Genomic DNA, 22,387 nt, shown 5'->3' with positions numbered 1-22,387 from the left:
TACATTGTGTTTTCTTTATAGCAGCAAAATTATTTGAATAGACATAATCTTTTTTCAGTCATTTTGTAGCAGGCAATCAGCTTCTGAAATGGTTGATTTCTTCATTCCAAAGCTTAAGCCAAAGCAAATGTTTATAATGTCCTATTAAAATGTGTACAACATCCTAATAATAAAAGCTGGGGAACAGGGAACATTAATGCTGATACAAAGCGTTTTTTTATGTGTCATTCTGTTTGCCTGAATTGTTAGATCTTTAGGTGGTGCTGCTATGCTTGAGTTGTAAAATAATTATTTTTCTTGCTCTTGGTAGGATCCATTGCAAAGCCATTTCAGTCATTTTCCACTTATGAATTCAGTGGTTTAAATTGTATATCTTTGATGACATTCCAGAGGTGTTGCTTTGCAAACCTCTTTTCTGTGGATGTGGCATTTTACAATCCTTTTTAAGCAATAGTGCTCTTGAAGTAGGAACCAACCCTTGTTTGTTCCCAGTGCAAGGTTATGATGACAGAACAATTTCTAATATAATGCCTATTATGTTATGAAGTTTGGGTAGATGTGACTGATGAATTTTTGTGGTTTTGGTTTTGTTTTAATTTTTTTTTCTTTTCCCTAATCTATCCTGTATGAATTCAAAATTTGAAAATGTTAACTTTGAATTTACTATATATATTTGTGATGCATTCTATTAGTGTAAGAGAAGCTGTCCTTGAGGATATTTTTCATGAGATTCAGTGCAAAAAAACCCAAGTGAAAAATGTTATGAGGAAGTTTTTTTCCCCATGTTTCATGTAAAATTATTATTGCTGCATCTACCAGAGGGCAAGCCATGTCACAAAAAAGAGACTTGGTTCTTGTATCTGTAAAGATCATGATCTATAGGATCATGATTTAAAGCAAGATTAATGAATAAGAGTGCCTAAACTCTTTTCAGATTAACTGTAAGGATATGAGATTAAATCGTAAAAAACAGAATGAGAAAAACGAATTGAAAGAGTGAGCAGCTGCAGAGTTGCACAACAGCAGTATTTATTTTCCAGGCCAGCAGACACAGATAAAATATATCCTACTTCCCTCTTCCTTTCAAAGATACATACCTATTTTGGGGGTTCGTTTTCTATCATCCTTTTTATCTCAGGAAAAAAGATTTTTAAGGTGGTTCCCACACACTATAGTGAGTTTGGAGGATGCATTTTATAAGACTGTTGAGGCTATTTGGGTCTGAAGATGGAGATTTTGTGCATATATTCTTTATGGAATGTATGCATGTGTTTACCACATATAAAGGTTTTATTCTGTTGCGTTACCAATGGCAGTGGAATGAAAGTGGTCCCCCGTGTCCCTTGGCTTCCGTTCCTGGAAGGAGTGCCAGTATGAGCTGGCAGCGTAGGCTACGTCTTTTGGGACTGCAGTTGGGGATGTCAGGGTGTGAAGAGAGAGGAAAAAGAGACCAAAATAAGAGGAGGAAAGAGGAAAAGGCAGGCGTAAGCTAGCTGAGAAACATCAAAGAGCAGCATGAATTAAATAAATGAAAATGTGTGTCCATCTGCTTCATGTTACGTATTTTTCAAATGGCTCTTCTTTAATTGCACTATTATGAACAACTGATACTGAGAACATCACTGATGGCAGTTTATTGCAATTTACAATACGACAATGTGACATTAAAGAATCGGTCAATTATGTTTCTTTGTGTAAGGCCAGAAAGTTGTCATTTCCAAAGATAATCCCTAATTTTCGTCTGAAACACTTATGACACAGTACTATAGTGCCACATCTGATTTTGGTTGTTCCTATTTCTAAGTACCTGAGTTGATGTATCTTTAGCCCAGGTGTCTTAGAAAAGTGTACAATCTTTACTTCAACATGTGGGAACTAAGAATATTTGAAAGTATCAATAATCTCAAGGCATTTTAACTTTTTCACTTACGTTTTTCTATACCAGATGGCATATTTAAAGACAGTGAGGAATGTTAAAATGGTAGTATAGTGGTAGTGTTTAAAGTAAGGAAGTTGGTATCCAAGACTGACAATGGTATGTGCAGATTTGTTTGTGTTCAGAAGTATCTGTTAAGGACAACAGTGTTCCTAAATTTTTTAGAATTCTTTATGTAAGAATTAACCAACATTATTTTTTTTTTTTTAACATTGTTGCCCACTGTAGTAGAAAAACCCCACAACTGTTGAGAAAGCATAATGGTATTCTTTCACTTCATTAATAAATCTAATACTTTGTACAAGTATTTTGCAGGTTGAGTTTCAAATTCAATCACTATTCTTTTCCATGCATGACTGCAATGAGCTGTCATTGACTTTCCCTGTACCCCACAGTATTTTTAACGTATTAACTAAAGATTTAAGTTTTATGGGATTTGAACTGCATGTGAATAAGGTTTTATCTTCATCTTCCTGCTTCTCTTCCAGCATTTTTCACCACTTTGGTAGTCAGTCCTTGAAGCTGTAAAGTGAAAACAATGTCAGTCTGAAAACAGCAGTCTCAGTAATTTTGCTTTTGTTTCTTGTGGTGTCTTCCATTTCACTGTATGCTTCATATGATTCTGGAGGTAATAACTTTGAACAAACGAGTTAGTTTCTTCTCCACAGAACTCCTAATTATTTCATTCCTTTACATATAGATTTCGTGTTGTGGATCAACATTTCTTGGCTATTCCAGTTTTCAGGAAGAAACTAAAGCTATGCTTATGTGCTTTCTCAATCTGGAATGGCATAAAAAGGATATTAATAATATCTATGGCTAGAGTAAGTAACAGAAATTTATGGGAAATGAGCCAGAGAAAATGCAGTATTTAATTATTGAAAAGAAGTACCTTGGGTCCAAGAAAGTCTGAAAACCTTCAGCACAGAAGTTTTAATGAAATAATTAGACACTTCTGACAAGGATTAATCTACATCTACAAGGATGAGTAAGGAGTTTGGTATCATCTGTAATGCAGAGTCTCTGTAAGAAGTTCCTGAATGGTGCTGACATTATCTCTTAACAGCCCAGACTACCTATAAGAGGTATATTATGTTTCTGTCTATTACTAATAGGTTGCAATGGGTTATGGCATTTACATTCTGCTCTAACATCCTGGAAAAAGGGGGAATTTTTTCTCTCTGTTGCCTTTGCAGAACTGTCTGTCTTCTGAGAAACAAAACTGCGTGTGCAATTTTGTTTGTTTCCTAATGTCGATTTTGTGGATCTCCTGCTCACAGGAACAGTGACAATGCTAACACAACACTCAGGACACGCAGCCACACTGTCACTTCGGTGTGTTTTTTCTGAGATGTGCAATGCTTCCCTCTCTACACTGTTATTTTACCCAAAGCAGCAGAACAACCAATGAGCCAGCTGTTTTTAATTTTTTTTCTGATTATGTTTTATTAAAAAAAAAAATAATAATATATATAGATATATATATTTTTAAGGCCAACCTTTATTTAGTTGTAGAATCTGTACTGAGTAGCGTTGAGGCTCTGACCAAAGGTAAATACAATTTAGGATCTTTTTTTTTAGAGAAAGCTCATCTCTTTGGAGAAGAGAGAAAGAGGAAATTTCCCTAAGCATCGCAGAACTAACCTACCTTAACAACTGCTACAGCTGCTGTGATTATTTTCAAACATGAAAGAGTGTTTTAATTAAACACGTAACAAAGAGATTGAATTCCAGCTTTAAGTGACAATCTGAACTCAGCTGCAGTCATTCTCTGCATTGAGCAAATCTCATGTCAGTGTTAGGGAATTTCATTTTCACAATTTACCATAGAGTACCTTTTCAAAAATAATTCCATTGCAACATGATGTTTGTATTTGCTTACTGTTACTGATTACTTGATTTTTTTTTCTTAATTATGCATATATGTTGCATACTTCTTACTGAAAACTAGCACTTACTACTTGATTTTTCTCATTCTTATGCAGAATGAACTTAGGGAAGTCTTGTTATTCGGTGCTGATATTTGGTATCTTAGAAGGAGAGTTTGGCCTTCCGTTGCAGTGTTATGTTTCTGTATATCACAGCTATTTCTTTAACTGTGCTAGAAGACCATTAATGATCTATATCTGTAAACACAGATTGTGGCTGTATCAGAATATGGAACATTTTTTGTTAAGTACTGACTGCAGCTAACATTTATGGAATTAAATGTAGTTTTGCTTTTAGCTAAATTGACCCTGAAAGAAAGCAATACCAGAGAAAAAAATGAGGGTAGTAGCATTTTTAATTCAATTTTTTAAATTAATGAGGCCAGTACCTTTCTGGGTTGAGCAGGTCTTCTTAAGTGCTGTTTTATTGACCTTGCACAAACATGAATGTTAGAACTCACTGTGTGTTCATAATCCTTAGTTGTGCTGTGCTTTGTTCTTTGGAGGCTAATTTCTCTTCAGAAGTATCAATAACAGGTTTTGTTTGAGTTTCATACTTACAAAATTGGTGTGTAAAAGTGAATAAGTTACATCTGTGGAGCACAGCCAAGGGAAATGGTTAACATTTAATAAAGGACTCTGCTAGCTCAAGTTTGTATTTTCTGACAGCAAAGTGGTTCTGGAATTTTCAGGATGCAATTAAATGAATAGCCTTTTATTTTCATGCTTTAGCATAGCTATATAGATGGAATGAAAATTAATGACAATGAGTAATTATTACTGGTACAAATTCTTTCTTTTGCTCTTTCTTTGTGCCCATAGCAGTCACAAAAGATGAAGCAATGACTTCTGTAGTGCAATTTAGTTGTCATTTATTTTTTACATGACAAGTTTAATAATTTTAGTAAATGTCAATCTATTTTATTAAGTCAGATTTTAGGAAAAATATAACTGAAAATAAATTTAATAAGACCAGGATGAATGTGTTTTCATAACTAAAAATTAGATTATTAAGTGATGCCATTGCATTTTCTACCTTGTATTTAGCATGTTTGTTCTGTTTTCTGATTCTTCTTCAAGTCAATTCCTTGTTTATCCATTTGGCTACTCTGAAATGTCTTTATCTGGTTATTTATTTATTTTATTAGCTCATTTTCTTTTGTATATCATCATCTCTTTCTCATTGATGTCAGTTATTCCCAAACTTGGGCTAGACATTGGAAGTGTTTTTGAAGATTACCCATGGTATTCTTTCACTTGAAGACAGACATCCTTTTCTTCTCTAGCAGAGTTCTTTTGCTTTCCCCTAGCTCTAGCTCACCTCTGTTCCTCAATTTCCAGCAATTCTGAAACCATTCATAAGTGTCCTTTCAGATTTGTGCTAAAATATGTGGATGCTTCTCTCCCAAGCTATGAGAAGTGTCAATTTATACCTTTCAGTAAAAACAGGCCTTGCTGTGTTCTTTACTAACCAGAAGGAAGACAATCACAGGCATTTTAAGGGAATAGTTACCTGTTCCAGCAAAGTAGTGCGGTACAATGTCATTTGAAGTTCAATAGAAAATGTAGGTGACCTGAAGTTAATGCCTCTTAAGTTAAAGTGGAGTTTCAAAATTCAAGGTAATATCTATGTATGGTATGCAGTGGGTTGGGGATACGTGACTTGTTCTGACATCTCTGCCCTGTGCAGTGCTGTGTCTTGTAATCACGCCCTGGTGTTTCATAAAACGACATCAGAAAGTGCCCATTTCTGCAGCACTGGCCTTCCTGGAAATGCTATTAGGGACCTCAGTAAGTGTATCATTTTCAAAGAATAAAATGAAGTTAAGTCACTCCAAACACAGTTTTCCTAGTTTCTGGTCCAGTGTTTTGTCAGCTGATACTATGTCCTTGAATGTGTCCCTGGATGTAGTTTATCTGCCAAAGTAAGTTTTTATTATGCAGCTTGTAGCAGGACAAACCATGAACTTTGCTGCAGAAAACCTATTTTCTTCAGCAAAAAGAAAACAGCAAGGACAACAGTTCTTATGGTAATGAACTGATAGAAAGCAATGTATCTTAGGTGCAAAAGGTATTATTCTGTAATGACTTAGTGAAAATCCTAGACTTTAAATGATAGACTTCCTTGATGATCACCTAAAAAAAATAACCATTAGAGCAGATAAAATTAAAGCAGAAAGCATCTGATTTTCTTTGTAATTCCAAGTAAACTGGGAAGCTTCAGAGAGACATTGCATTCTAAAGTTCCAAATCAGTGCACAAAACCATTTTTCCCAGAGGTAGATTAGTTTTAATTAAATCTTGTTGACTTTGCCATGAGGTACTGGGCTGAAAAAAATGGACCTGCCTCAGTTGTATCTTTATGCTCCAGTTAGAACTGTGAAAAATATTTAAGCTAGAAGAGGAATCACAATTAGTCCTACAATCACACCTCTTGAAAAAATCAACAACTGGACAGTTAGGTTCAGCAATTTCACCTCCTCATGATGCTGAGATAATTGCATTTTATTCTTAAAATGGACATATAATGATTCGTCTTTCTGTACCATTCAAAAGGAATTATGGAAAGAAACTCAATTTGACTGGTGTTTCCTTTTCTTAAAAAAGCAATGTGTATTTTGCCTGCTTCTCATGCCCCCTAGCTCAAGTAAATACAATGAGTGGTGAATTTATTTTCATTTAGAAAAATATGTATCAATATTTGAAGAAATTGGATCTTTGAATGAAATACAGTTGAAAGCAAAAATAATATAGTTGCAATGCAGCAGATTTTATTTTTTTGATGCAGAGATTCTTCCATGATAATCAGAGTGAGAAGGAATAAAGGAAGATGTGTCACTTAAACAATGGAAAAGGAAGGAATATTTTAGAGATGAGACTCACTCAAAAGAAACTCTGGATACTACTACCAATAGTAGTAGTATCTCAGCTTCTCCTTCTCAACAAACTTGTTCTGGATGATGACAGAGTACATTGCAGTAGTGACTGATGGACTGGCTTAGATCAATACCATTTATTCTTACCTACTTTACTTCTTTGCTCCTTCTTCAAGTAATTAAACACATTTATAAGAATGCTCGAGTCTCATTTGCAGATTTGCACAAAAGCTGTCAGTTCTTTTCAGAGTGAAGCCCAGTGAAGTTAACTAAACCAGGAGATTTCCCTCAAGACAAGCATTTTAAATTTCATGCTCTATGTGGCATATGGGTACTTCACTCAGAAGTATTTTTTTCTCTCTAAAAATGGGATTTATTTGGAAATTTATACTATGGTATATCATCGAGTACCATGAAGCCTTACAGTTATTATAACAATCATTAATGAAATTAACACTAACCCCATTTCCAAAGCTTTTAACGTAATGGCCAGCACTGCCTTTACTCCACTAACATAAATCTCCGGTATTAAATGGAAATCTTTCCGAAGTAGGATAGTTACACTGCCTTAGTCCTGATAAAACCCAGGCTCCGTGACACTGTCAAAGAAAATGAATTCCAGAGGTGTGCGATCTTCAGGAAAATATTCTTCTGGTATTCCAATCAGCTGAAGATAGGAGCAACCCAGGAGACCATAAATCTTATAGTGACATGAGAGAAAGATAAATTAGTCTCTTTGAACTCGTTACCAAGATATGGAAGGCTCCAACTTTTATCCAGTGTACCGAACAGCAGAAATTAATAAACAATCCAGTAGATGTGTTCTCTTAGCTCCTGTTTTACAAAATGAAAAGGCTAATTTTAATCTTACTGTCATTTGGAGAATGATCTGTCTTCTAGTTTACACATATATTAGCCTTTGTTTCCATCACAGATCACTTGGACACATTGACACTCAACACAAATTTGGAGACCTTTAAAGGTCCAAATCAGTCATCTGAAAGTAGAGATACTGCAATAAATCTCTTAAGATATAATTTCTGTAATGTGTAACCACCATGAACTTCAGGATCAATGTAGCTGTTACTTTATATACTAAGGAGCTTTATGATGAGCCTGCTCCCCCAAAGAAGTGTTTGTGTAAAGGATCTCCTCCAAAGAGGATGATAACTGTGTATTTCACAAAGAGAACATCATCTTTTTACCTGAGTGTATCTATTGAAATCATTACTGTGTTGGCTGCACTCATGTTGTTGGTAATCATCAGTGGGCTGTTGTAGGACTTAATTTTTGCTGTCTGCTTTGTGCTATTAATCTTCTCTCTTAAATTGGTACAATCTGGAGAATAAGAGATAAAAGTACAAACTGCCTGTGAGCACTAAGGAAATCAACTTTCACTTTAATACATCATTCTGAGGTAGAGAGGAAAGAATAATGTCTGAAAACTGTTAGTCCATGTATTTTCAGCTTCTGTTTTCAGTATTTTGCGTTATTAATCATGCATAATACTTTGTTTGTAATATTTTAAATCACTTTTTTTTTTCTTTTTTTTTTTGAAAGATGGCAAATAATAAGTTCTGATGAAGGTGAAAACCAGAAATCTCTTTTGTAGCAGATGAAGTTTTCAATGCATTGTTTCAAAAATCAATCAAATCTCTGTTCTAGGCCAGCACTTCTTGACTAGTGAGACACATCTCATTGGTGAACCATCCAGAACTGCAAATGAGGCATAAAGCAGGATTCATGTACTGTAATAAGGTGCAAAGAAATATCAATTGATTGTGAGTCAGCTGAAGGTAAAATTGGTTGAAATATACTACTCCACGCATTCTGCAAGGTGCAGCATCTACTGCGTATTGAGCCTGCTCTATCAATGTGTATTACACATAGTCCTCTGCTTATTCAACCAGAGTATAACAGCTTTCTGTTCCTGTCAGGTAAAGCAGCTATTCCTTTATTCAGGGAAATGAAGTCTCAGTTAGATCTTTTCTAACTCCAGTTGCCCAATTCTCCCATCTTAATAGTATTTTTAAAATACTTTAAAAAATATTATTTATATATTTTATACCCCATGTATGAACAGGCACAAATGTGTATTATTTAATGGAGAAAACCAGATATATTTCTCCTGTAGGAAACCTACCAGTCCTGTAGAGATGAAACAAAATTGGAAGTATGTGTGAATTATGGTCTTGCAGGTTGAAGAAGCAGTTGCTACACTTATTAGACAAATAGGTTGTTTTTGTTTGCCAAATGTAAATTCTGTCCCAGCACTTTTTAGGTAAATTATGTCTTAGGTCAGGGTAGTGTGTTAAAAACCATGTATCCCTAGATTTTAGGTATTCTTTTTTAATATGGGAGATTAACCATCACTAGGAATTTTGCTAGAAAACATGCGGATCTGTAAAATGTGTGGATTGTTTGCTGGGACAATGCATGGGCAAGAAAAAGGAAGAGAATGTGCACACCTGGATTTTTAATTTTTTTTGCATACTGTCAGAACACAGCCAGGGCAGGAATTGGAAAGTGCTCTCAGATCCAGCAATAGAAATGCAACCACAGAGTTATATTCATACCTCCTAAATAAGGTACTTAGACAAGCATAAGAACACTTCATTAAACCTATTTTTGGGCACTCATGCAATTTTTGGTCACATGATTTTTTTTTTTTACTTGCTCCTTTCTATTGATTATACAGGAAGAAAAAGATAGCTAGGCTTCTAAACTATGCACCGTAGTCATTTGTATTTAAGTGGAATCTAGTGATCTGTGTTGATAACTTCAAGCAGTGATTCAGACAATCTACGTTCCAACTCTGAATTTGCCTAAAATCAATAACATCTTTCTTTTTGAGCACAGAAGTCCCTAAGCAAGGAATACTTAGAAATGCCCAGATCTGGTGGGGCAGGAACTGGGCACTAGGGCTTTGTTACAAACCAGAGGTAGGCAACAATGTACTTAAAATTAGTGTTCAGAGTTGTTTTTGTGAACATGTTATGTAGCATATGATATTATTATCAAAATAGTGAAATTCAAAGTGTCTTACTACTTGTGCTGGAAAAAAACCCTCAAACTCCATACTATATCACTTGATGTGTTCGACTCACAAGATGCAACTTGTGCTTTTTCTCTATTTTGTGGTCTGCCCTAGAAGTAGAAGCCTTTTTTTTCACCATGCAAATTGTATATATTGGGTAATATTCAGAAGCGTGAGATGGAGAGAGATAAGAGAAATAATTAAAATTAAACATTTCATGTAATTATTTTCAACTATTCTATGCCTTGTCACATTTAAATAAAATTTCCCATATTACCTCTCAACTAATGCATGAAGGAGAATTCCGTGGAGAGGTTTGAGAAGCCATAATCTATATTGAGCTAAGGAAATTAACCAATAAGTCAAAGTTGTTCATTTTAAAGACAGCTTAAAAATAATTATACTGGGAGGCATACCTGGTTCTGAGGCATACCTACTGAATCATTTCAAGAAGTAGTACTGTTGTGGTATAGTCTATCACCATTACTAACAAAAGGACAAATGGTAATTTTTGTATTTCCCTTGTCCAATTTATTTTTTTTCTTTCCTCTATCTTACTCATCCTGAAATGCGCAACTTGGATGGTCAGTGCCAGTTTTTGTGTGTGTCCATACTAGGCCTAACAGCAGGATTTTTCAAGTGAACATATGGCGCATTTCCTAGTATGCGCATCAGGAGCAAAATCAGACCTTTCATTGTTTTATCTGAGTTTTAAAAAATGTAGATTTTTTTTTTTAACACTGAAACTTTATAATACACAAGTCATCTAGCATTTAACTTTCACAATTCTTTTTTCCTTTCATACATTTAGAATTTACTTAAGCCATAGCTGGTCAAAATAGGGTAAAATCCCAGCTTCCAAATATTTATTTGTAAAATATATTATTTTCAAATGAATAAAATCTCATGTTTAACTTGTTTGTCACCTTTTAAAAAGTTTTAGAGCCATACTGATCAGTGGATCATGATAATTTCTCCCATTTACTTAGGTGATGATTAGACACAGGGAAATGTAAATGAATTGTTTGGTCTCATCACAGAACTTCAGCATACCTAGTTAGGGACAGTTGACACCTTCCTGTTTGGGAAGGCCAAAGCAGATCTGGAATCTCCCATCAGGACTTAGCCTTTTGGGCTGATGTAGTCTTTGCTCCTTGACTTTCTTGGAAATCTATACGTGTCAAGGTTAATTTTGTATTTCATGAAAAAAAGACATTTGCTTGCTTCTTCCCCCCCATGTTAATGACATTAGTTCTGAGAATTTTCAGAGATAGGAATATCCAGTTTCCCGTAAAAGTGTAAAATGTAAACTGACAGCTTATCTTTGTATTTTATCCTGAATGCAAGTAGATAAATGAGAGTGTCCTCTTAACCATTTGGAGTGTAGTGGTCCTTGCTGGGTGAGCTCATGGCTGAGGAGCAGCACACCGACTGCTTCCATGGGCACCGGAGCAGTTCCAAGATCTGGAAATGCGCTAGAGGCTGAGTGCTGGACTGTGCTTCTGGGCCTTGATCCAGAGGCTGTTGGCATGGAGCGTTATCCCTGATTTCACTGGAATTAGGCTACTCGGCAGCGGCTGCTACAGGGAATGGCAGCTCAACAGATTTTGGAACAGCAAAGTTCTAGCACCCTAAACACAGCAAGTAAGAGAATGGGTTTGGGTTCATACATCTTCTCTGGAGGACTGTCATTCTTATCTGTAACCTGAACTGGATCATTGAAGCTTCATTTCCTGAAGTATTTAATAGATCATGTACTTACAAAGTTTGTGATGATTAGATATTTTTGTAAAACTCATTCTAAGGATAAATTGTTATTATTTCATTATTTTGTATTACTGCTGGTGGAACATGAGATAAACTTTGGTTACTCCTTTGTGCATGGAATACCATTAGCAGCAAGTCCACTGGAAAAGTGAGGAATGAGGAAGTTAAAATACTGGACAGGTGGTTCTATGAGCACTGGAATCAATACAGCCTATAATGTTTCCTCTGTGATGTGGAGAATCACAATAAGAACCTTTTCCTATCACTTAAGATGGTATCGTCAAACTTAAGATGGCAATGATGTGGCTATTTATTAACCATATTCTTACTGTCTTTCTACTGCCCAAATCAGTTGGCTCAGTTCTGCCCGCCCTTCCTCTATGTGCACTGACTTTCTCCTGCTATGATGATGCTGATTTTCACACAGTTTGCTGGAATTTAACTGTTTTGATATTTATGCCTGTATGAAATTAACCACTTTCCTCAAGCATAATAACCATGGTGATAGACGGTAATATGGACAGAAAAAATGGATAAACAGACTGTCCAGATTTCTAAGTCTCACATCCTTAGTTTAAAATCTGTAGCTTAGGCTAAAAGGAGAATCTAGATTACTGTTAAATGGCTAAATAGGAGGAAGATGAAGAGGGACATTGAAAAGAAATATATGAATATGGATACAATGCCTCAAAAATTGAACTAAGGAAACAGGGAAATGCAAAAGATACTGAGATAAAAATACAAGCAAGAAAAAATAATATTTGGTGGTTAAACACAAGGATGAATTTACTTTATTTTACATTACTGTAGTTTGTTAGTGGATATTTTCTGTAACAAGGCTTGATCTCTTAGCTGGAATTTCAGTATCTTCCATTGTAGATCTGTGACCTGACTACCAGGGAATAAAATCAGTATCACTTTTCTGTTCTCAATGAATGTTTAACTCAGTGAATTAAATAGTTCTTTCAATATTTAATTATTTTAGGGGAGAGAGAACAGCCTCAACAGCAAAGACAAATTCCCTTTGGAATAGCTAAGAGGGTGTTGATGAGGACTTTGTGGACATATTTGAGGAAGTCAGGAGAGGAACCTGGGACTCAGTTTTCCATGTTCTTAGACACTGTTCTAATTGCCAGGCTTCCTGTAATAAAAAGAAGGGTGTGTTTTGAATGACTGCTCAGGCGCCTGCTCAAGAAGAGGATTCATTCTTACAGTTCTTGGGCAGAGACCGATGCTTTGTTGCAGCCTGGATTTAGGTACTTTTATCATTTTGGGGTTGGGGCTTTATCGGCATCCCTCTCTTTATAATTTCCTATCCTAGGTATTGAAGATACTGGCTTCTATGACTCCTTTTCTTATGTGATTAAATTGACGGTTGTAGATTTTGGCTTAGTTCTTGTTAAACTTCTCTTGTGAAGCTGAACGTTGATGTGAAGAAATACAAATGAATGTGTGCTTTACTGCCAAAGGAATTCTGGTTGCATCTCACTTGCAGTAGCAAAGTGAAATATCCAGCCTTGAATTTAATTTCAGTTAGTCCTTTAAAATCATGTCCCAGCTTGGGGCATCAGCTTGCTAATCTGACCCAAAATGAGTAGTTTTATGAACTGCAGTAATATAATATCATGCAATGTGCAAGGCCACCATTAATTTACCTGTCTGAAAAGCATTTGTTCAGATATGTTTTCTTTTAATAATGAGAATGCTTAAATGCTCAGTTTTTTTTAAATCCTAAATATTTAGCTAAATGGTTTGGTAAGGACATATTGAAGAGCAATGGTAGCTGTATTACAGGCATTTATGTGTGGTTAATTACCCAATTTTATTTACTATATAGATGAAAAAGTGGATGTTTTAATCCATGTGCATTTAGAAAAACTCACTCTTACCCTCATACTCCAAGTGGCTCATCTCTGCCATTTTCTTCTGTGATTCCATTGAACTATACTTACATAATATCCAATAAATTATAATGGAATTGAATCCAAAATTGTAGTTGATAGTATCTTTTATCACAGGACAATCTTTGCCTTACGAGCTGTAATATATAGCTTTAATGGGATTGCTTGACTTTACCTTGTTTAAGATATAACTTTCTGTGAAATGTCTTTTCTGTGTGGCTATAATAAAGAAGTGATATCTTTAAGTAATGTTTGAGATAACATATTTGTACATATTTTCAACTTTGTACAGTAGGTTTACCTTAAGAGCTTTCTGAATCCTAGAATTATTTTCAAAGAAGTTTAATCTTATATTTGAAACAGAAATGTTTTATATAAATTGAAAAAATATCCATACATACTTGGGAGCTTTCTAGAATAACTTTTCTTCCAAACTGCTCTTAGCTGGAGGGTTTTTATTAAGATTCCGCTTGGCTAGAGAAATAGATATCTGTATGGATCTCAGTGTAGCCTGGCTTAATGGATCCAATGATGCTTTCCCAGGCTTGTCTTTTCATTTTGAAATAGGCTGTCAGCCATGTCTGGTATTTGCTTTGACTATTTGTTAATCGTTTTTCCTATTCTGTGCAATATCTTTAAAGCACTTTGTGTTCATGACTATGAAATCCTTTGTAAAACTGGTGTAGAAATGAAATGTATCATTATCAAAGTATAATTAGCAACAGTGTTTAGATTTATATGTAAGTATAAATACACAAAATACAATAATAAAAATCCCTATAGAAATTATTTGAGCCCTCATATGTTAGGAAATGTCAGAATTGCAAGTGCTTGTGTAGTGCTTGGCCTACCTGGTGTGTGTTGAAGTACACAATTAGGGATGTTTTGTAAAAAGAAGCCTCTACAGATAGGACTTCTTTTTCTTCTAATATGGGTATTGGAAGGTGTAGAGTGAGTGACTTGAAGAATAGAATAGGAAATCTCAAGTGTAAGTAAGTTAAATATCAAATAAGAAAAAAAAAAACAAACAACAAAAAAATTTGTCTGTTCCAGAATTCTTATGTGAGTCTTCTAATCTGGGGATGCTGAGGATATAATTTCCTAAATCTTAAAGATGACACTAAATCACTGTGCCCTTCAACACAGTACATTTTTTAATATAAAAAGCACTGACACATTTGAAGATCACTAACAGGATTGACATAACGTAACTAGTGTCTGTACTGTTTTGTTCTCAGACAATATTAATGCACAGAAGGTAAATTTTGTGTGTGGTTCCACAGAGTTCTTTTGATTGTCAGTTCCATTCTGGTTCTGAAAGAATGGGCACTCAGCTCATGCTCCTTCACTCTATCCCCTCCTCCAGCCCCTTCTTGCCAGGCCTCTTTGCTTCCTTGATTATTCTCAGCCCAAATGATTACATTTTGGAAAATGTGGAAGTAACTAAGAAAAGGGTTTAGGAATAAGTCTAGATTATAGTCTTAATACCATAATAATAATCCATATAGTAAATATGGGAAGGAATTGTTTGTTGGCCAAAGAGTCTCTTGAATAACAATAGAAGGGTCAGGAAACAAAGGCAATTCTGTTTATTTTTCTGTAGCATTTATTTCTTGAAATAACCACCCCTATACTTCTATCAACAGTAAGTTCAATCTTGATGAAAATTCCAGGTGTCCAAAAACATGTGTATTTGCACAAATCCTCTGTCATTATAGATTAATTTTGCTGCTAGTAGCAGCTAAGGAGTATTTGCCTTTAAAAGTATCCTTTTACTTTTATGTCTTCCATATTAAAGGTTTTACTTGCCTGAATAGCTACAGAATACTCTCCATTCCTTACCTCAGAATTAAATGAAAAAAAATACAGAAGTTTTAAATACATTTCCCATTTCGTCACTAGTTTTAGAACAATTTTACAAAAAAAAAAATAAAGAATGTATGTTGTAACTTCCATTTTAAATATCTGAAAATTAAGACATAGAAAGGTGAGTGTCAGATGTTTAGACCTTGTTTGCAACTACAGGGACATTTTGGCTTTGGTGACCATTCAGAAGGCATAAAGAAAAAAGGTGATATAATTGAAATATACGATAAAATATTGGTTCTCCACGGTTAACATCATCTCTGAACTGTTAAGCGGCGCATATAAGTCTAATAATTGTTAGAATAAGTTGAATCATTTGTAATGAGATGATTCTGTTTCCTGCCATGGATACAAAAATTTTGTCTTTTTGATGGAACAAATGTATAGGCAACTTTTTTTTTAGTGTTACAAACATGAATATTCTGTAATGTTAGTAAAGTGGTTACCAAATATTAAGTTTTAATTTTGTTATAGAAAGGTAGTCATAAGTACTCATTAGCTCCGAATCCAAGATCTCAACAGTTCCCACCTTTGCCATACGTCTAGCCTGGTGCTTTTTACGACAAACTGTAATAGATTCCTCAAATGCAAGTGTTTCCATACTGCACAGTATGCTATAGGCATAAAAATAGATACTAAAAACTATTTTATGTGGTACTTTGTAGGTTTTCACATGAGTTTTGGGAATAGTTTTAGTAGCAGATTTTTGTATATATATATATTTTTTAAATTTTTATTTTTTTTTTAATATTTAACATGGGTGTTAGTAGAGAGTCTTCTATGGCTCTTTTAGAGGGGCTTGGAGATGGATTTGTTCTTTTCTTTTTTTTTTTTTTAATTATGGAAAATCTGAGTTGTTGCTGCCATCCTTCTGGCCAAAGAAACCTGGATGAGTACTCCCTTCTGAGCACATCAATACAACACTTTTAATTAGCTGGAAGGTTGCTTATTCCCAGATCTTCTGGGATTAAAATCACTTTCAGTGGAAGAGCTTTAATAATGGCCCTCATTTTATGTTGGTTTATTTGGAGATTTTGTAATTAGTGCTAAGATGTTAAAAGCTGTGGATAGAAAATGAGATATTCCAAGGAAAATCTTTTTAATTGTTATTTTTCAATTTGCCTATGATAGAATATATTCTGTACTGTGCCAGAGGATGACATTACATAACAAGCATTGAAAGAAAAGAGAAAAAATACGTTTTGTAGTCAGGGATGCTTATTTTCTGTACATTTAATGGTATTCACTGTGCATGTTATGCTGCAGAGTCTCGCTGTATTCTGTTAGATGACTGATTCTGCTTCTTGCTCTTTGACTTCCTGTGCCGTGTGTGTACTGGAGACGCAGGCTCGTAAGGCAGTGGGTTTTCCTGGAAGTAGACAGGTGTGGAGCACCCAGAGAAGTGATTGATTTTGCTTGGTTGCATCATGGCTGATTTCTGTGTAATAAACTTTTAAAAGATGCTGAAGACTTCTTAATTTTAAATGCAGTACATACATAATGCAGCTGTTCCTTTTAGTGGTTGTTCAAGTTAGCGTGATAAATCATTGTCTTGATGCTGTATGTGCAGTACCTGACAGAGTAGTAATGTATAGAATGTATACTGTTTGCTTCAGTCATGAATTGATATTACATTTAAATGTTTGCACTGAAAAACATCTTATCTCATGTAAGGTATGGTATAGCTTTTCAGATATGAGATGGAAGATCTACTGTTACAGTCTCAGTGCTACATGTTATTTATTATATGAAGAATTTTTTAGTGTGATCTTTCTGTTCTGAAGAGCTGCCTTTACACTGAAAGAAAAAAACCAAACCCTACATACACAGTCAGTGATGTTAGTCATTTTTAGAGGGGAGGGAAGGAGGAGGGGAAGATGCAGAAATCCTCCTCCTCTTAGACAGTAGTAACAGTGTGAGGATGCCTTGTCCTCCTTTTTTTTTACTTCTGAGATTTTATTGCTGGCAGCCAGATGTGTTGAAACTCCTGACGACAGCATCTATTAACTGTGTGTTTTTAATAGGCTTAGAGAAATATGAGTAGAGTACATGAAAGCAGCTCAGCTTCACACTTCAGCTGGGAATGCCCAAAAAGCTCACTGCTGTTTAGAATTCTTGCTACAGTCAGGAGAAAGCCGCACGGGTACTAAATCTTCTACGACTGAATTAGAAGAATAATGACTGTACAATTAACCATCAGCCCGTGCTCATTTAGGCACAGTTTTTACAGAGATCAGGAGAAATATGGAACTTGATTGGCATGTTTGCATTTGATGGTGTGTACAAAATAGATGAATTTTAAGACAGGTGGTGAAGAAAAATAGAAGGTAAAGAAACAGAGAAAATGCAATTTGAGACGCTGCGCCAGGTCTGCAATTCTGTTTTATCTCATTTTCATGGGGTTTTCTCATCCCCTCCAAATATTTTACAAAATGATATTTTTGGACAAACGTTGAACAACACTAGGTGAGTAGAAATGAAACATTTTTGCCTTACTATTTCTATGCTTCTGCTGATAGTAATCTATTTGCATGTTTTCCAGTGAAGTACTTTTATAATTGCACTGTCAGATACTAATATCTTTATGGTAGCAGTGAGTCTCTTCTGTTGCTGCTTTTATGTTTTATGTAAGGATTTAAATGAGAACCCAATCTGCAGAAATAAAGCCAGCAAAGATAGAATAAAATATTTAAGATGGTTATGTATCTTTCAAATACATTAGCTACCATTAGAAGCTAGCATTATTAGCTGTAATCCTTAAAGCATATTAAATATTCATAAACAAATTTGTCTGAGAAAATCATTCCTGTGTGGATGTGGCAGTGAAAGGATTAAATGCTCAAAGATGTGTCTGTTTAACCATACACAATTTGCTGGAAGATGTAAATTAGTAGCCCTACATACCATTTGCAAAATAGGCAGAAAGGAGTTTCTTATTTTTACAAGACTTGGATACTGTGGGCGATGCTTTTCAATAATGTTTTTAACTGGCCAAATTATAGGTGACCAGTGGCTGCTTTGCAGCAAGTCAGTCAGCTCTGTAGGCTGTCCTTTTATGAAAGCTATTATGTTGTGGGAATTAGAAATGATGGGGAGAATTTGTTTATTGGTGCAAGATGGTTATTAAATTCGTTTCTTAGGATTTTGGTTTTTTTTTTTTTTTTTGAGGGGTAAACTGAATTAATAATGACTCATTTTTGTGGCATTATTCAGTAAACATACTATAATACTGATTAGAACTTATTCATACAGCTGTTAAGTATTAACAGTAAGAACAATTAAGAATTTTATCTAAAAGAGTGTGAGTGCAGATGAGGGAGGAAAAGAACCCTGTAGTTTTTTATAGAGATAGTGCACTGATGGAAACATTCTGGAAAAAGAGTGGAAGTAATATTGCAGAGTCTACGTCCAGCATTTCTTCTTCTCTGTATCTGTGGGAGAAATCCCATTTAAATGGGATATTATTTCTAAAATGCAATGACATTTGCACTTAATACTCAGAAGACTGTTACCATTTTACTTCCCGGAATATTACTGTAAGGATTCTCTCCCTTACTGCTTGTGTTTCCTTTATAAATATTTTAATATTTATTTAATGTTACTGTGTTCAAGTTCTGACATCCTGGTTATGAATTTCTAATTGGGCATGCAAAATTATGGAGGTAGCTTTAGTAATCACAATAATTTAAATGAACTACGTTATATATATATATATATATATACATATATATCTGTCAAATCTGTAGTCAGTGAGTTTTTTCTTACATCCCTTTGGTGTACTGTGAAATCTTTGAAGCTCTACAAAATGGAGCAATAATTTATGTATCATCAACTGTGATTGTAAAACAGTGCATATTTCCAAGTGCATAGTTTCAGGCCTGCAGCAACCAACAAAGCCCTTAGCAACTGTTCTAATCAGCTACAAACCAAGTCCTGATTCTCTGGATCTGTTTTTGTAGATCAAAGTGCATGCTTTTTGTTGATTTTTTTTTTTTTTTTGTTTCCTTTTAGAGATACATGCGCATGGTGCTTTTAGGTGTGTATTTTCTTGTGTGTCTCTGGCAAAAGCTGCATATGGTATCAGTTTCAAATCAAAAGACATCAGAGAATTATTTAATTGCATTTGCTGTGCCTGAGATTTAGAATTATATTTATTCTAGAAGACTGGCAAACAAGAAAGGATTATTAGAAAGCCCAGCCTTCAACCTGGTGTGGGCTCTCTTGTTGAAGGAGCAGAGTCATGTTTTTCTCGGTAGCAATGCTGTGTGGGCTCAGTTTTTCAACAATATGCAGCAGTAATAATGAGTGACTAAGTAATACTTTCTGTATCTTCTCAAGTTAAAGTTAGTTAAAAGTTATTTGAGGTTATTGAGTAAAAAGACCTGTCTTCTGAATAAGTACCAGTATTTTAAAGTTGATCTTGATAAAAGGACTTTGAAGAAGTCATCTATTGAATAGCCACTAAAAATCTTCTAACACTTATTTCAGAGGCTCATCCTTCTTGTTCTACTCATTTTAAAAAAATCTATTTTATTTTTTTCAAGGCAGTTTATATTTTAGGTAGATTATTCACTTAAAGCATTGCACAATTAATGTAACACACTTGCTAAACACTGGTTGTTCATGCTTTAAGAGTTAATGTTTCAGAACTGTGGTAAGGAAAACAAAAATACCTCTAGCATGTAATAGATTCTGCTTTCATGAAGTATAATGTGGTCTGTTTCTTCAGACTTTGAAGTTATATATTTTATCAGACTAAAAAGGAATTATGCACTTTCTTTTTAAGGTTTTGCGTCTAAAAAGTAAAAGTCAAGAGTCCAGAAAGATAACAGCTGACATTAAGCAGAGAATGATCAACTGCTGCTTTTACGAAGTAATAATGTGAGGAAAACAGGATAATGCATACTAATAGCATAGTAGATAATGGAATATAAATCAGAAGGTCATAGGGAACTCAGTAGTATGCATATAACTGTAACTGAAAATACATTCCTATTAATTTTACATCATGTATTCTAGGAGTTCTTCAGTTCTTCTGGAAATTTAGATACACTGTGATTTTGTTGCAGGAGAGCCAGTTATTTCAGCCTTCGATTTCTGATATTATGCCAAACATTATCAGGAACATACATTAAACTAGTTTTTTATAATTTCCCATATAAGCCTTACATGAGTTGGGTTTTTATTTGCTTATTTTTTGTGTTATGGTAGCTGGTGTGAGAGGACTAAAATGATATTCAGCTCCTCTTGAGTTAGATTGATTTTACCATTTAAATGGGTTTAGTTATCTCTGCTAACAGCTTCAATTGGAGGAATATTGCAGTTTCGTTCTCTTTTGCCTGCTACACGTCAACACTTTGCTGTAAGATGCTGTTGCGAGTATAAAAGAGAGAGCTGGTTTACTGGGCCTTCTCCTGGTCCTGCACATCTGTCTGACATTACCAGCTCCAGCCAGTTGCAGCAGTAGGAGCTGTGACTTTACCTCAAAGTTGTGTTTCACCTGTGCTGGGGACTGTAGTGCTATTTCCTGAGTAATAAGTGACGTTCTATTGAAAAATGATTAGAAGTACCTCATGTCAGGAATTCACAAGAATTGTTTTTGCATTCTTGGCAACTGGCAAATAGCTAGTTTGGGGAATAAATTCTTCATGTGTCTGAGAACAGAAAGTATGGAAAAAGAAACCAGGAGACCTTTTCTGAAAACATACTTGGTGCTTACAATACATCTGAATTCTAAAGCAGCATCCGAAGGAGCTTCAGTGGTTTTGCAGTCTAACATTTTTCTGATGACTTTCAGGCTAAAAAGACTAAAGAGAATGAAATAAAGTTTTTAAATGTCTTTTAAAACCTTTAGTTATCAGATAAACTGCCATTCTTCATGTATAGTGTACAAATACTGTGCTGTCAGATGCTCTCTTTGTAGCAGCATGCTTTGCAAAGACACAGTTGCTTTGGGCAATATTCAGATTAACACATCACTGCATAATGGCGAGTCTCCTTTGTGACTAAAATTGATACAAACTGTACAGAAAAGTAGCAGTCCAATTTTAACATTGTGGTATATATTCACAGCTTTTCTCTGAGAATGGAAAGCAATGGATTTACCTAAACCTGGTTTCTCCCACGACACATTGTTTCTTCTTTGTTATAGCTGTGTGAAAGTGAATTTGTTGTCTAGGTTGGCCACACAGGGGCATAAGATAACTAATATGTTCAACCCAAAAATAGTACAAATGTTGTTCACAAATTCTATGGACAGCAGAGACTTAGGAATGGTGCATGTTTTGAAATTAGAAACACTTAGTTTAAAAAGCTAAACTGTATTTTCTTTCGTTGAATTAAACCCGGATATTTTCAAAGATTCTTAAGAGTTTCCACTTTTTCAATTCTTTGGTAAGCATCTGTTGCATAAATACATTGATTTTTTTCAAAAGGTTACTAAAATGCCTGATAAATTAGCCTGTTTGTGAAACAGGATATTTACAGAGAAAATATAATTTTAGCTAAAAAAAATTATTTTCATTATTTAATTTTCTGTTTTATTTCCTAAATATAACTATGAGCTATTTACTAATGCTCTGTTTTATAATGAAGCCATCACATGATGTCAAGAATTACTGGCACAGACAATTGTTATTTGTCATGGCGCAAGTAATGATTACTTTGACATTGAAGGAAGCAGATCATTTTCTGTTGCTTGTTGGGAAACAATTTTGTTTAGATATTTCTGTAGAATAGATTTGATTTTTTTTTCCTGACTCTGTATCAGTTCAACCAAGCACAAGGTTAGCTATAACCCCAAGAGTATGTTGCATTTTCAAATATTTTTAGTCTAAGAGCCAAGAATAAAAACACACCGTTGATGTTAGAACTGACAGTATATTGTCCATATTCTGAACATACAATACTGAATAATAACTGAAACTACCTCTTCTCACTTTCAAAAACTAGCTTGTCTATAACTACCTTTAGAAATGTAGTTTGTTGGGATTTTCACAGAGACCCTTTTTACCTCCATACTAGATTCATATAACCCTGTTTTAAATAATTTCCTGAAATTTGCAGCTGATATGCTT

The 22,387-nt window shown here is 34.7% G+C and overlaps 1 protein-coding gene across 29 annotated transcripts in view; it reads left to right on the top strand.

The window, feature by feature from the left end:
• The window catches only part of RIMS2 (regulating synaptic membrane exocytosis 2), a gene marked incomplete at its 5' end in the record, with an annotated part of 469,329 nt that overhangs the window by 123,429 nt on the left and 323,513 nt on the right, over positions 1 to 22,387 (top strand). For 11 of the 29 annotated variants that reach the window (XM_080338803.1, XM_080338802.1, XM_080338811.1 and 8 more), the window contains one exon: positions 17,656 to 17,777. The exons of the other annotated variants lie outside the window; for them this stretch is intronic. In XM_080338803.1, the coding sequence (XP_080194929.1) occupies positions 17,656 to 17,777 (122 nt within the window). Of the gene's footprint in view, positions 1 to 17,655; positions 17,778 to 22,387 lie in introns of those variants that run through there. 29 annotated transcript variants of the gene reach the window in all.

This window comes from Nesoenas mayeri (genome assembly GCF_963082525.1).
Source record: "Nesoenas mayeri genome assembly, chromosome: 2".
Lineage (NCBI taxonomy): Eukaryota > Metazoa > Chordata > Aves > Columbiformes > Columbidae > Nesoenas > Nesoenas mayeri.
This window is presented reverse-complemented; position numbering and strand designations above follow the sequence as displayed.